Source organism: Myotis daubentonii, chromosome 18 (genome assembly GCF_963259705.1).
Source record: "Myotis daubentonii chromosome 18, mMyoDau2.1, whole genome shotgun sequence".
In the NCBI taxonomy this organism is placed as follows: domain Eukaryota; kingdom Metazoa; phylum Chordata; class Mammalia; order Chiroptera; family Vespertilionidae; genus Myotis; species Myotis daubentonii.
The window spans coordinates 6,211,053-6,223,812 of record NC_081857.1 but is presented as its reverse complement, the minus strand read 5'-3'; the positions used below and the strand labels follow the sequence as shown (position 1 = coordinate 6,223,812).

The 12,760-nt window shown below is 51.3% G+C and overlaps 1 protein-coding gene and 1 pseudogene across 3 annotated transcripts; both read right to left on the bottom strand.

Annotated features, from left to right (window-relative positions):
- Positions 1-1,383: 1,383 nt before the first annotated feature.
- Positions 1,384-2,951, bottom strand: LOC132220293 (cleavage and polyadenylation specificity factor subunit 4-like; annotated as a pseudogene).
- A 1,913-nt stretch (positions 2,952-4,864) lies between these two features.
- Positions 4,865-9,883, bottom strand: LOC132220920 (antigen-presenting glycoprotein CD1d-like). 3 transcript variants are annotated; one of them, XM_059674623.1, is made up of 6 exons: positions 9,787-9,883; positions 9,233-9,538; positions 8,645-8,923; positions 7,889-8,167; positions 6,844-6,943; positions 4,865-6,733 (listed from the first exon to the last, which is right to left on the bottom strand). In XM_059674623.1, exons 1-6 carry the CDS (start codon positions 9,845-9,847, stop codon positions 6,712-6,714), a joined length of 1,047 nt encoding a protein of 348 aa, XP_059530606.1. In that variant the 5' UTR covers positions 9,848-9,883; the 3' UTR covers positions 4,865-6,711. The 3 variants fall into 3 exon arrangements, with proteins under 3 accessions (XP_059530606.1, XP_059530607.1, XP_059530608.1); XM_059674624.1 differs by having other exon boundaries at positions 6,844-6,940; XM_059674625.1 differs by lacking the exon at positions 4,865-6,733 and having other exon boundaries at positions 6,858-6,997.
- Positions 9,884-12,760: the final 2,877 nt, after the last annotated feature.

Genomic DNA, 12,760 nt, shown 5'->3' with positions numbered 1-12,760 from the left:
TTGTTGTCACAAATTATCCCTGTTTTTTTTGTAAGTTTTTTGGTGATTTTACTCAGTGTTGTGACCTTTTGCTCTCTGTTTTAGGTAAAATAACCCCCTTGAGGATTTCCTGCATAGGAAGTTTTCTGGTGATAAATCCCTTCAGCTTCTGTATATCTCTGATGGTCTTTATTTCTCCTTCATATTACCAGGATAACTGATGGATATATTATTCTAGGCTGGTAATTTCTCTCCTAGAGTTGTTTGAATATTTGGTTCTACTCTTTTCTGGATTATAGAGTTTCTGCTGAGAAGTCGGATGATAATTGATGAGCTTTCCTTTGTAGGTCATTCCTTCTTTTCCCTGACAACTTTTAGAATTTTTTCTTTGTCATTAATTTTTTATAGTTTTAATACAACATGTCTTGGAGAGGGCCTATTTGGATTAAGGTAACTATGTGTTCTATTTGCTTCTTGGATTTGAGGATCTAGTTCTTTCCATCGGTTTGGGAAGTTTTCATCCACCATTTGTTTGAATAGGCTCTCCATTCCTTTCTTTCCTCATCTTCTGGTATGCCTGTTATTCTTTTATTGCTTTTTCTGATGGAATCAGATAGTTCTTATAGAGCACTGTCATGTTTTTTATGCTTAGGTCTCTCTCTTCTTCCCTGTGTTATTTCTAGACTAGAGGCCTGATGCAAGAAATTTGTGCACGGGCCTTGGCCCTGGCCTCTGACACCTCTGCTGCGGCCCCTGCCTGCTGTGGCTGTGTCTAGAAGGAAGGACGTCCGGAAGGACGTCTGGTCTAATTAGCACATTATGCTTTTATTATTATAGGTTCCTATCTTTGATATTATTAATTCTTTCCTCCATCTGGTCGCTTCTATTGCCAGGGCTCAGTAGCTTATTGCCGATCTCCTTAATTGAGTGATTCATCCCAAGAATTTCTGTTTGGTCCTTTTTTAAAGTTTGAATCTCTTTGGTAAAGTGATTTGTGCTCTGAGTGAATCAAGTTCTCTCATCTCATTGAGTATTTTCAGAACTGCAATCTTGAGTTCTGTCATTTACATCACATATTTCCATGTGTTCCAGTTTGCTTGCTGGAGATTTTTCATTTTCTTTCTGAACTGCCTCACTAACTTGCTATTTGGCGGGCTGGGCTCCCTCCCTGTCTGGGCAGCTATGTATTGACACTTCTTTAGCAGGTTTCTATGAAGAGATATTTCTATTATTTTCCAGTAGGTGGCACTGAATCACACGTTTCTTAGTTCCGTGAAATTCCCAAGCTGACCTCTGCAGCTGCCTTCAGTATGGTTGCAAAGTTGGGCGGTGAAGTTTGTTTTTTTTGTTTTTGTTTTTGTTTTTATTAAAAAACAAGCTTTAGTCAACCTCATAAAAATTGTTCTTATAATTGAACTTGGATAGGTCCCCTTGCCCAGCAAGTTGCAGGTGATAGTTTCACATTTCCAGGCTTAAGGTGGTCTCCATAGGCCAAAAGGTGTCTGAGTGACAGTACAGATGCTTGAGGGGCAGTAGGTAGGTGCACAGGCGGATCATGTCATCTTTTTAAAGGGTGGCCCGTCGCTCAGCTGCAGGTATACCTTAAACACTGTTAAACATGTGCCCCAAGAAAATAAGCCTAGAGGGAACAGACCCTCACACTTGAGAGCCCTGCACCCCTCCTCAATCGCTGCCACCTTGGAACAGGACCAGGCTGAGGCAACAAGCCCACTTGAGTTTGCCCTGAAGGCCTGCCTCGTTCAAATCACATTGATAGGCACAGCTTCTGAATTCAGCAGGACATGGAGGAAGCAGGCATGACCTAGCCTCAGTTTTAAGGACCCACCAGTCCCTGGGGTCACCAAGAACTGGTGTTTAATGAGGCCCAAGGAGAAGGGCCGTCTTTCATACAGAACTGCTTGCATAAGCTCTTCCCTGCAACTTCCTCCTCTCCAGAGAGCAGTGCTCTGGAAGTCCCAGACAGATGTTGATGCCTAGACACACATGATGCTGATTTGAGGGACAGAACTGGAGCACATGTCCCCTTTTTAAAAGAGACTACAGCAAAATGGTAGGGAAACTGACAGATGTTGCCCCTCAGACTGATACAGGCCAGTGTGCTTGCCTACCAGCTCCAGCCACAGTTGCACTAACACTGGCATTGAACAGTTAAATGCACAATCCCAAGGATGGCCCAGAGTGGTCCCGGAAATGGGGCCCTTTGGGCTGCTCTGAGCTGTCTCCAGCTGCTGTCACTGTCCACTGAGAAAGGCCAAGTGCCCTTTGGTGCATCTGTTGGCGTAGTGTCCTTTTCCACCACATTTGTCACAGGTGACCTGCTCCAATGGGCGGGGCCCCGGGTTGCCTGCCCTGCTGTTTTGACTCTGCATGACCCCGATGACCTGCGGGGCTCTCTGCTGACTGGGAGGAGAGTTCTGGCTCATTAACTGGAGCAAGGATGACGACCTTAGTAATGGCGGATTGTTACTTTGCTTTGACAGAGGCTGTGTCTGCTGGGGCAGTGGAGGCTGCTCGGTGGTTCCCATTAGCAGTTCAAATTGAGGGTGCATGAATTTACACGAGAGCCCCTCCAGGCAGAATCCCACTAGGTAATTCACACAGGTGACTCTCCGCGTGTGCCGGTGCCTACACAGGGGAACAAACTTTGAGTAGAAGTAGCACTCAGGCATCTTGGTCATGTCCTACGCATGGAGGAACTCACACTGGTCCCCCACTTCTTGCACAGCCTCCGCAGCCAGTGTTTGCACACCACTGTCTTCTCACCACTAATGTGGCAAAACGGGAACATGCCCCCTTAGCCACAAGCAGCTTTCAAAAAGAATTCACAGACAGCAGCCAGGGCCTTGTCCATGCCGGGGAAGGGCAGCGGCTGTGCCCCGAGCTGCTGCTCCACCGCGATCTCCAAGTCGAACTTGACCTACGTGGTCCACGCTGGCGAAGATTTCCTGCATGGCGGTGGCGACAACCCCACTGGCCGGGCTCCCTCTTGTACCTCCCCGCAGGTACTCACACTTCTACCAGCAACCGGCCTGCGCACAGGGTCCTCCTCCTCGCCTCGCCTCGCCTAATCTCTGAAGTTTGTTTTTCCCTCTCAGTATTGGCAACCCCAGACTTTCACAGGGCCGCCCCCAATACGTCCCACTCAGGGATCAGTCACAGAGATACATAACAATCCTGCATAGCAGTTCTCAGGTTTGCAGATAATGTGCTCCACATCCCAGCACCAAGCGCAAGGGGAGACAATTTGGGGGAGTCTAAGTGACAGCAGGGCTCTGTGGCTCCATTTCTTAGTTTGGAACACCAACTTCCTGGTGATAAATTCCTTCCGACCACCTCAGAAGAACCTCTGCGCTTCGTCCTTGCCCAAGCCTCTCAGCATCTACAGTTTGCACCACTCACTCCATAAGGAGTGCCCTCCCGACATTCTCTGCACCTCACAGCCAAGGGAGCGCCAGCTACAGCCAGCTCCCCCCCTCTCTGGGCCAAGCTGCAGAGCTGCATCCATCCCCTCTTAGCTCTCCTCCCTTCTTGCCTCCCCTGATTGCTCCCATTTGCCCACCTTTGGAGGCTTCAATGCATGGATCTCTCAGACATGCCTGTGTTGTGAGCAGGGAGTCATTTGTTGAGTGATAGCTGATCAACTTGTTGAAATTTCATGGGGAGAAACAAAGGGGATCTCTCACACCACCATTCCTCTGACATCCGAGTGTGTCATTTAAAGTTGCTATTTCCTTATTGATTTTTTTTGTCTGGAAGATCGACCCATTATGTCAAGAGGGCTGCTTCAGCTGGTCTGGCTCAGTGGATAGAATGTAGGCCTGCAGACTGAAGAATCCCAGGTTTGATAATGGTCAAAGACATTTGCCTGGGTTGCAGGTTCAATCCCTAGTAGGGGGTGTGCAGGAGGAAGCCGATGAGTGATTCTCTCTCATCTTTGATGTTTCTATCTCTCTCTCCCTCTCCCTTCCTCTCTGATATCAATATAGATAGAGAGAGATAGAGATAGAGATAGAGATAGAGATAGAGATAGAGATAGAGATAGAGATATAATTTTTTTCAGGGGGCTATGAAAAGGTCCTTGCCAGGTTTGGGCTGCAAAGTCAACCAAGTGTCCATGAGCTACGGTTGTTAGATTTCTAACATATGAGTCGGGGGGTACACAAACATTTAATCAGTAGGCCGGCTGAGGCAGTATGACAAAACACAGTATGACCTGCCATGTAGTAGCTGGTGACTGCAGGAGAGCCCTTCTTCCTTCAGTGTCTCTCCAGGGCTCTCTACTGTAAAAGCTTAACATTGTGCTGACTTTAAAGGAGAAATAATGAGGAATTCCATCCATTATCACTGAGCACATAACGATGAATTTAGAACTTATAGCAATAAATTTGAGTGTCAATAAAGTAACTAACAGCACAGCACTCAATGAGGAACATGATATTCATACGTAGAATATTGACCTATTTTAAAATAAATTTCCTGAGATGATAGGAACTGCCTATTTGAAAAAAGAGGACAAAATTTTCTGGATAAACGTTTACTTTCCAAATAAATCAAAATTGCTTAAAAACGAACCAGAGCCGCTGTAAATTCAGGCTGAAGCATTTCCAAAATGATTTCAGAAGAGCCTGGGAATGTAAAAGCCCAGTGAGATACATTCGCAAACTTGACCCTGCTTGAGGAAACCAAGCTGAAGAGCATCTCCCAAGGGCAGTGTGGCACCAAAAACAATAGCAGGTCACACGTTTCTGAAGCCATTGTAGCTTACCACACATTTCACACATTTGTCTAGGAGACAACATGTCTATGAGAAAATCTGTCTTTGTCCATTTGGGCTGCTATCACAAAATAACACAGACTGGGTGGCTTATAAGCAATAGAAATTTATTTTTCACAGATTGGAGGCTGGGAGGTCCAGTATCAAGGGGCCAGAAAATTCAGGGTTTGATGAGGGCCCACTGCCTGCATCCTAGATGGCATCTTCTGCTGTCTTCACACAGTGAAGGGACCTCTTTTCTAACAGCACTAATTCCATTTGAGAGCTCAGACCTCCTGACTTAATCACCTCCCAGAGGCCCCACCTTCTAATACCCATCACCTTGGTTATTAGATTTCTAACATATGAATCAGGGCATACACAAACATATAATCAGTAGCGTAATCAAGACAGACATTATGGGCACAGGAGGAAACTGAGTCAGAGGCTAGAACTCCAGTCTCCTGATCCAGTGCACTTGCTGGTTCACCTACCCGCCTCACTGAGTCCTGCTTCAAGTTCCCCTTCGTCCATGAAGCCTTCCTTGACTAACCCAAGCCAAAATTCTCACTAAGCATTCTGAGAAATTTGTTGCACAGCATGACACATGTCTAAGAACAGTGGTTCTCTAACTTTAGCTGAATATCAGCATTACCTGAGGGCTTGTTAACGCAAGGACGACTGGGCCCCACTCCCAAGGTTTCTCATTCAGTAGTTCTGGGGTGGGGCCCAAAATAACTCACAAGTTCCCAGGTGATGCCGAGGCCACTGGTCACAAAAACACAATTTGGAACCATTGGTTCAGAAGCCAGCAGGTTCTTAACCTGCATTCTAGGTTTGACCTGCGGGTCTAGCAGAGAAGAAGCCAAATCTTAATTTCCTCAAGCAAAGACTCTTCAAAAGGGTAGCCTCTCTTTTTCTGGATGTTCAGAGCCCTGGAGTGCCTAGAGGCGACTTTCCTGAGAGCCAACCGATTATTTTAACTTGACCTTTTTATTTCTTGGCTCCAGGAAAGTCTGCTGTTCCTCTTAGCTTCCTGTGACCTCCTGTCTAAGAACCAAGAAGACAGCTAGGCCGGCATCACTGCACCTCAGGCTTGCCCAAGTATGCCCAGCCCCTTCGGGCATTGTCTCAATAGCTAGAACTAAGAGAGCCTGTTTGGGGGTCTCTTCATGCCTGCCTCTTCCAGTGCAAATAAAATGACTGCCCACTAGTGAGAAATGTCCCTCCCCAGAGTAGTTTTTTCCATATCCTACACATACACGAGGATTTCTCCTCTCTTAATCAAGTTACATAGGTAAAAGCTTGAGATACCTCTGTTTCTTTGACCTAACTTTCTTTTTAAAGATGAAATATCCCTTTATAAATCCAAATTCACAATAGAAATTATGTCCTCAAACTGCCAGTATTGACATTCACCACAAGCTTTCCCAAAAGATACAAACTGAAAGCCCCCACGTGGTTGTTAACTAGCAGAGGTGTATTTGGGGTTCCACACCCTAAACTGTGTAAAAGTTCGAGTCACTATTTTAATATCGGGTACGCTCACATGAAAATCCAGACTTCTGCTTTTCTTGAAAAATGTAGGTCACAGCCAACCCAGGGTCTGACTTCCTATTTGACAAGCAGCTGGACCTGCTTCCCCTGGACAGGACAAGGGCTTTCCAGGTCTCTGCAGGCTCCAGCGTTTAAACAATGGCCACAGGTGCCCTTGAATCTGCCCTTCTCTGTTTGTCGCTGGTAGGTATCTGAGTTTGCACTTCTGTTCTTAAGAACCACGTGAGCTTCTAAACAGGCAGGATGCTTAAATTCTCCTAAAGTAGCCAAGGGGCGTGATGAGAGCTGTCTTGTGATTGTTCTCTGCTTCTTTAAGGAACCTCTCTTTCATCCTCCATTCCTGGGGACCGAAGTCCTGGGAACCTGAGATCCTGAGTTGCAGACAGGTGTGGCGAGGGCAGTCACAGGATGTCTTGGTAAGACCTGTGAGAGAACAGCCAGGGAGAGACCATTCAGAAAAGTGGAAGAGGGGATGGAAGGAAGAGGGAATGGGGACAAAGGCTGAGGAAAGGAGACGGAAAAAGAAGACTCACCTGCGCTTCTTAAGCCAGAAGGTTACGCCTCCGCCTACCAGAAGGAGGGATGCCAGTACTGCTGCGACGATCCAGCCCACCGGCACATGACTCCCCTCTGCTTCAGGAACACAGGGGTTTCTCAGCCCCGGGATTCCTCCCTAGCTCAAGCCACCTTATCTCAGCACATGTGAGGGTGCCAGGTGCTTATTTCCTCTCCCATTTAAAGTTGCCACTTCTGGCCCAGCCAGTGTACTCAGTGGTTGAGCGTCGACCTGTGAACCAGGTCATGGTTCGGGTTTGATCCCCAGTGCGGGGTGTGCAGGAGGCAGCCAATCAATGATTCTCTCCCATTATTGATGTTTCTATCTCTCCCTTCCTCTCTGAAATCAATATAGATATGTATTTTAATAAAAACAATAAAAGTGGCCTCTACTATTCCCCTGAAGTTTGGAGGGCCCAGCTTTTTCAGGGCTGGGGCATCCGTAATGCAGTCCATTTCAGCTTATATAGCACAGCACATAGGGGAAGGGCAGTAATTCCTCAGCGAGGCAGACCTGAGTCGAAGCCCAGCTTTCCTCTTTTTAACAATGCGGCTGTGGGCAGTAACTTGACCTAGCTGAGCCTCAGCTTCTCATCGATAAAGTGAGAATAATACTTGCTTCAGAGGAGAGGTGACTGGATGGCACGCTGTGTGCAGGGTGCTCAGCCCGCACATGGGAAGCAGCCGGAGAACCACAGCTACCTGTGTACCCTGCCTTCTCATGCTCCCATCCCCTCTCCTGAGGACTAAGTCTCCCTGGGATTCTTCATGTGCCGCCTACTTCTGAAACTGGGAGTCTTTTGGTCTCACTTTTCTTCATATGGAATGTCCTGCCTCAGTGCCTTTTGAGTTGAGATCTTTATTCACTTCTGTCCTGTACCCGGATCCCCTCCTTCTGTGGGTCCTGGTCAGGGCCTCATCACCAAAACCCCTCTGTCCTGCATCAGTCCACTCCCACACTTCCCTGTCCCGCCCTCTGTGCTTCAGAACCACATCCCCTCCCCGTGGGGCCCTAGTTCTCACCCCAGTAGAGGACGATGTCCTGGCCTCCGAGGCTGCTGTGTCTCACTCGGCAGGTCAGGCCGGCTGCCTCCCCAGCCGCCACGTCCAGGGTCACTCGGAGATACCAGGTCTCGTCAGCATTGGGCAGGACGTCCCCTTGCTGAGAGCCCGGCTGCTCCTGCTCACCTCGCATCCACCTCACCCACACAGGCTCTGGGTAGAATCCTGACACGTGGCACACCAGCAGCAGACGGCCAGGGCCAGGAGGGGGGCCACTGGACAGCCAGGCCTCGGGCTTCACTGTATCCAACAAGGGAGTGGAGCCTGTGCATTAGAGTCTCCGGATCCGTGGCTGACTCAGGCAGCCCACAGTCCCCCCGCAGGAAACAAAGGCTCCCGTCACGTCATCCATTTGTGCTAGTGTCTCCCTGAGCCAGTCTCCTGTAATCGCCCCTGCCTACACTCCTAGAGCGCCCTGTGCTCAGCTGTAACATATCCAAGTTTCACACCCTGCTTTACTGCTTGTCCTCCCATCCTCCCCCTCAAGCAAAGATCCTGTTTGACCCCAGAGTTTATTTAACTGAACTCACAAACCCAAAGGTGGCTCAGTGAATACTATGGAATGGATTAATGCCCTCAGGCCTTAGCCATCCCCTCCTGAGCCTTTCTCTTCCAAGGCACAAAGGAATGGAAACCCTAGAATGGAAAACCCAGATGGAGCCCCACAGAGGAGGGATTGGGGGGGGGGGGGTGGATCGGGGAGACATGCAGGCTGACCTTGCTTCTCCACATCCTGCTTTCCTGCTTCAAGGAGGCCCGTGACTAATTGGGGGCAAATGTCACTGAGGAGCCACTGTAATGTGTCCCTGATGTATTGGTCCTTGTTGAACTTGTTGCTGACCACCTCGGCCCAATGTGGGGCATCGGGGACTGGCACCCAAGAAGTTCCCTGGAAACTCAATATATCGCTTCCTTGAAATGCCGAGTGGAAGAAGCTTTTTAGGGGGCTCCCAGGGTGCACCTCACACCCAGCGGACACCTGGACCACAAAGGGATCTGAGGAGAGGAACAGACGGAGATCAAACGGTTTAACGGTGGGAACAACCGAAGGAGACATGGATGTGAGGGCTATACCACCCAAAGCTCCGGGAAATGAGAGGGGGTGACCCAGGGCAGGAGGAACCAGGGATATTTTGGGGTGTCAGTGGCTGGGACCTTCCTGGCAGGACTGGAAATGAGAACATCCCATCCCGTGAGGCCAGAGTCTCCGAGCCAGCTGTCTGCCCCAGCTGCCTCCGCTGTCTGCCTCCTCCGCCTCCGCTGTCTCCCCCCGGACAGCTGCCCAGGGCCCATCCCTCAGCTCACAGTCCACGTGCAGCATTTTGGCGAATCCCCGGATTTCCCTGGTGAAGCTGCTCCGGTACACCCAGAACACTTGCTGCAGCTGCTCCCACTGATGGTCGCTTAACTTGCCCTGGGACCAGGGCCTCAGGAAGCTGATGTCTGAGCCATCGCTCCAAGAGTGGGTCTGCAGCGCCCCCAGGCAGGCGGAGCCATCGGTGCGCGTCCAGCTGCTGTTGGCAAAGGAGGAGATCTGCAGGCCATGGAGGCGGGCGCTGCTTGGAGGCGCGGCTGGAAAGTGGCGATCCGAGGGGCCGGGACGGCGCAGAGCTTAAGGAGAAGGAAGAAAACAAACAAAACTGATGGCCTTGGGCAGGAGGGGTGGTGTCGTCCAGCTCCCCGGCACCCCGCACCCCTGGAGCCCCAAGTTCTCGGCCCAGGTCGCCCACGAGCTCGCAGCTTAATTTTCCGAGATGCAGGCGCCTCCGTCCGCCCCCTTCATGCGTCGCCCCGGTTCCCAGCCCAGCTCCCTCTCGCTTTCTCCCAGACCCATGCCCAGGCATCCTTGCTCCACTCACCGTCAGGACTTGCCCACATCTGGGGGAGACCCCAGAGCAGCAGAACCAGCCAGCACTCCATGTCGCAGGGCTCCCAGCTCTGGCTCAGACCTCCAGCACCGCCTAAGCCCTGCCCCGACGCCCCGCCCAGCCGCCCGGCCCCGCCGCCCCGCCGCCCCGCCATCCCGCCGCCCCGCCGCCCCGCCGCCCTGCTGCCCCTCGCTGATCCCTGGGGCACAGCGCTTTGAAGTGGTGACAGGCCATTTCCACGCCCCGACAGGACAGCAGGGTCTGCTTCCAGGCCAGTCTAGGCGCCCCTTCTTCACCTGCCAGAGGTTCTGCTCACCATTAGCTGCTTGAGCTGCAAAGAGCTGTTGTTGGGGAGGAGATGGTAGCCTGCAGTTTGCTGAGAAGGTCCCGTCTCAGTAGCGGGTACGGGCACTCCGGCATCACAAAGAATAAGTGGGTCACCGTCCCGGCCCCCAGGTTGGTAATTCGGGCCTGGGTCCATGGGTAAGGTTTAGTCTTTCCCGTGGCTCCCTGAGTGGGAGTTCGTTCTTTGGACACCGGGCCCTCCGCCTGCTGTAGGTAGCTCCGGTGTCCACAAGGATGTCCACGGGTTTGCCCCCAACTTTTAAGGTGACCCTGGGCTCCTGGGGGCTGATAGGGATGGAGCCCCGGCCCCGTCAGTCTACTTCTTCAACTAGTACCAGGGTCGGGCGCTGCTGAGGCTTTCTTGACAGTCTTTCTTCCAGTGGCCCTTTTCCTTGCAGTACGCACACTGGTCCTTCCCTAAATCAGAGCGTCTTGGGTGCCTGTCCTCTTTCCTCTTGCATGGCAATTACCAAGACCTTTGCCATTTTCTCAGTCTGTACAGTCTCTGAATCTTCTCTATTGTTAAATGCCTTTTGAGCAACCTCAACCAATTCCGACCGCACTTTTCCCTCAAAGCCTTCTAACTTTTGTAATTTCTTTCTAATGTCTGGGGCCGACTGGGACAGGAAAGCGATGTTAACTGCCCGCCGATTCTCAGGCGCATCAGGGTCTATGGGTGTGTAGAGCCTGTAGGCCTCACACAGGCGCTCTAGAAAAGCGGCAGGAGATTCATTCGGTCCCTGTACAGTTTCAGTTACCTTAACAAATTGGTGGGTTTCCGGGGAGCCACTCAGATTCCCCTCAGCAGAGTCTGGCGATACCGATCGAGAGCCTCCTTACCTCGCTCCGTGTTGGGGTCCCACGAGGGGCGGGAGAGTGGGAAGATAGGCTGGAGCCATGCTGACTCCGAAGAGGGTTGGCCATCGGGGCCAAGAACCAATTTCCTTCCCTCCGACCTGACTCGCTCTCTCTCCTCCGAGGTGAAAAGGGTCTGGAGGAGCTGTTGGCAATCATCCCAAGTGGGCTGGTGGGTGAAAAAGACAGACTCCAAGAGGGAGATTAATCCCTGCGGATTCTGAGAAAAAGAGGGACTCTGATTCTTCCAGTTAAAGAGGTCACTGGTAGAAAAAGGGACGTGAACCATAAAAGGCTGTTCCTCCCCCTTGGGGGTGGCCACCTGGTGCAAAGCCAACATCAGGGCTCCAGAGGAGTCCGGAGAGGGGGCTGAATGTGAGGGTCGGTACTCTGCCCCACTGCGGGTATGAGATGGACTCAGAGGATCTTCAGGGGGAGCCGCCATCGGGGCTGACAGATATGGGGGTGGCTCTGCCAGGATGGGGTCCTCTGGCGGAGGTGGGAGGACAAGGGGCTTCCTCTCAGCCTCCCTGGGAGGTTTAGTGAGGAGGACAGTCTGTCTCTGTCCCAATTTCTTTTTCTCTCCTGAGGGTTTTTGGCAATCCCGGAGCCACCTAGGATTTTCAGTTAAGACATCTATCCCAATTTGAATATACACCATTTGGTCCGGGTGCCCGGGTTTTCCAAAAATTATAGCCTGGACCTGATAGGCTAAACCCAAATCAGTTGACCCCTCAGGAGGCCACTTGATCTGCGGGAATGTTGGCCATTCACGCTCACAGAATTTCTGTACATCAAAAATGTTAACAGGGGCTCCGTAGCCCTCGGCTCTTCGCTTGAAGTCCTGAAAATTTTCCAAAAAACATTGATCAGGCTGGCAGGGAAGTGGTTAGAGGATGATCAGGCTGGCAGGCAGAAGCGGTTTTGGGCAATCAGGCAGGCAAGCAGGTGAGCAGTTGGGAGCCAGCAGTCCCAGATTGTGAGAGGAATGTCTGACTGCCGGTTTAGGCCCGATCCCTGTGGGGGTCCCCCACGGGGTCCCAGATTGGAGAGGGTGCAGGCTGGGCTGAGGGACACTGCCCCTGCCCCCAGTGTGAGAATTTCGTGCACTGGGTCTCTAGTTGTAAATAATGTTGCTATGAACATAGGGGTGCATATATCCTTTTATTATTAATAGTAGAGGCCTGGTGCACAAAAATTAGTGCACTGTGGGGAGGGGGGGGGCTCCCTCAGCCCAGACTGCGTCCATTTGCAGTCCAGGACCCCTTGGGGGATGTCCACCTGTTGACTTAGGCCCACTCCCCGGGGGATCAGGCCTAAGCTTACAGTCAGACATCCTTCTAGCAGCCAGGGAGCCCTCAGGGGATGTCCAACTAAAGGCTTAGGCACCCAAGGGATCGGGCCTAAACCGTTAGTTGGACATTCTTAGTGCTGCCACGGATGCCAGAGAGGCTCCTGGCACCACCACTGCTCTGACCAGCCATGAGCCAGCTTCTGGCTGAGTGGCACTCCCCATATGGAAGTGCACTGACCACCAGGGGGCAGCTCCTGCATTGAGAGTCTGCCCCTGGTGGCCAGTGCGCATCATAGCAACCAGCCATTCTGTTGATCAGTCAATTTGCATATTAGCCTTTTATTATTGTTATACTAGAGGCCCAGTGCACAAAAATTTGTGCACTCGGGGGGAAGGGGGGGGTCCCTCAGCCCGGCCTGTGCCCTCTCGCAGTCTGGGACCCCTCGGGAGATAATGACCTGCTGGCTTAGG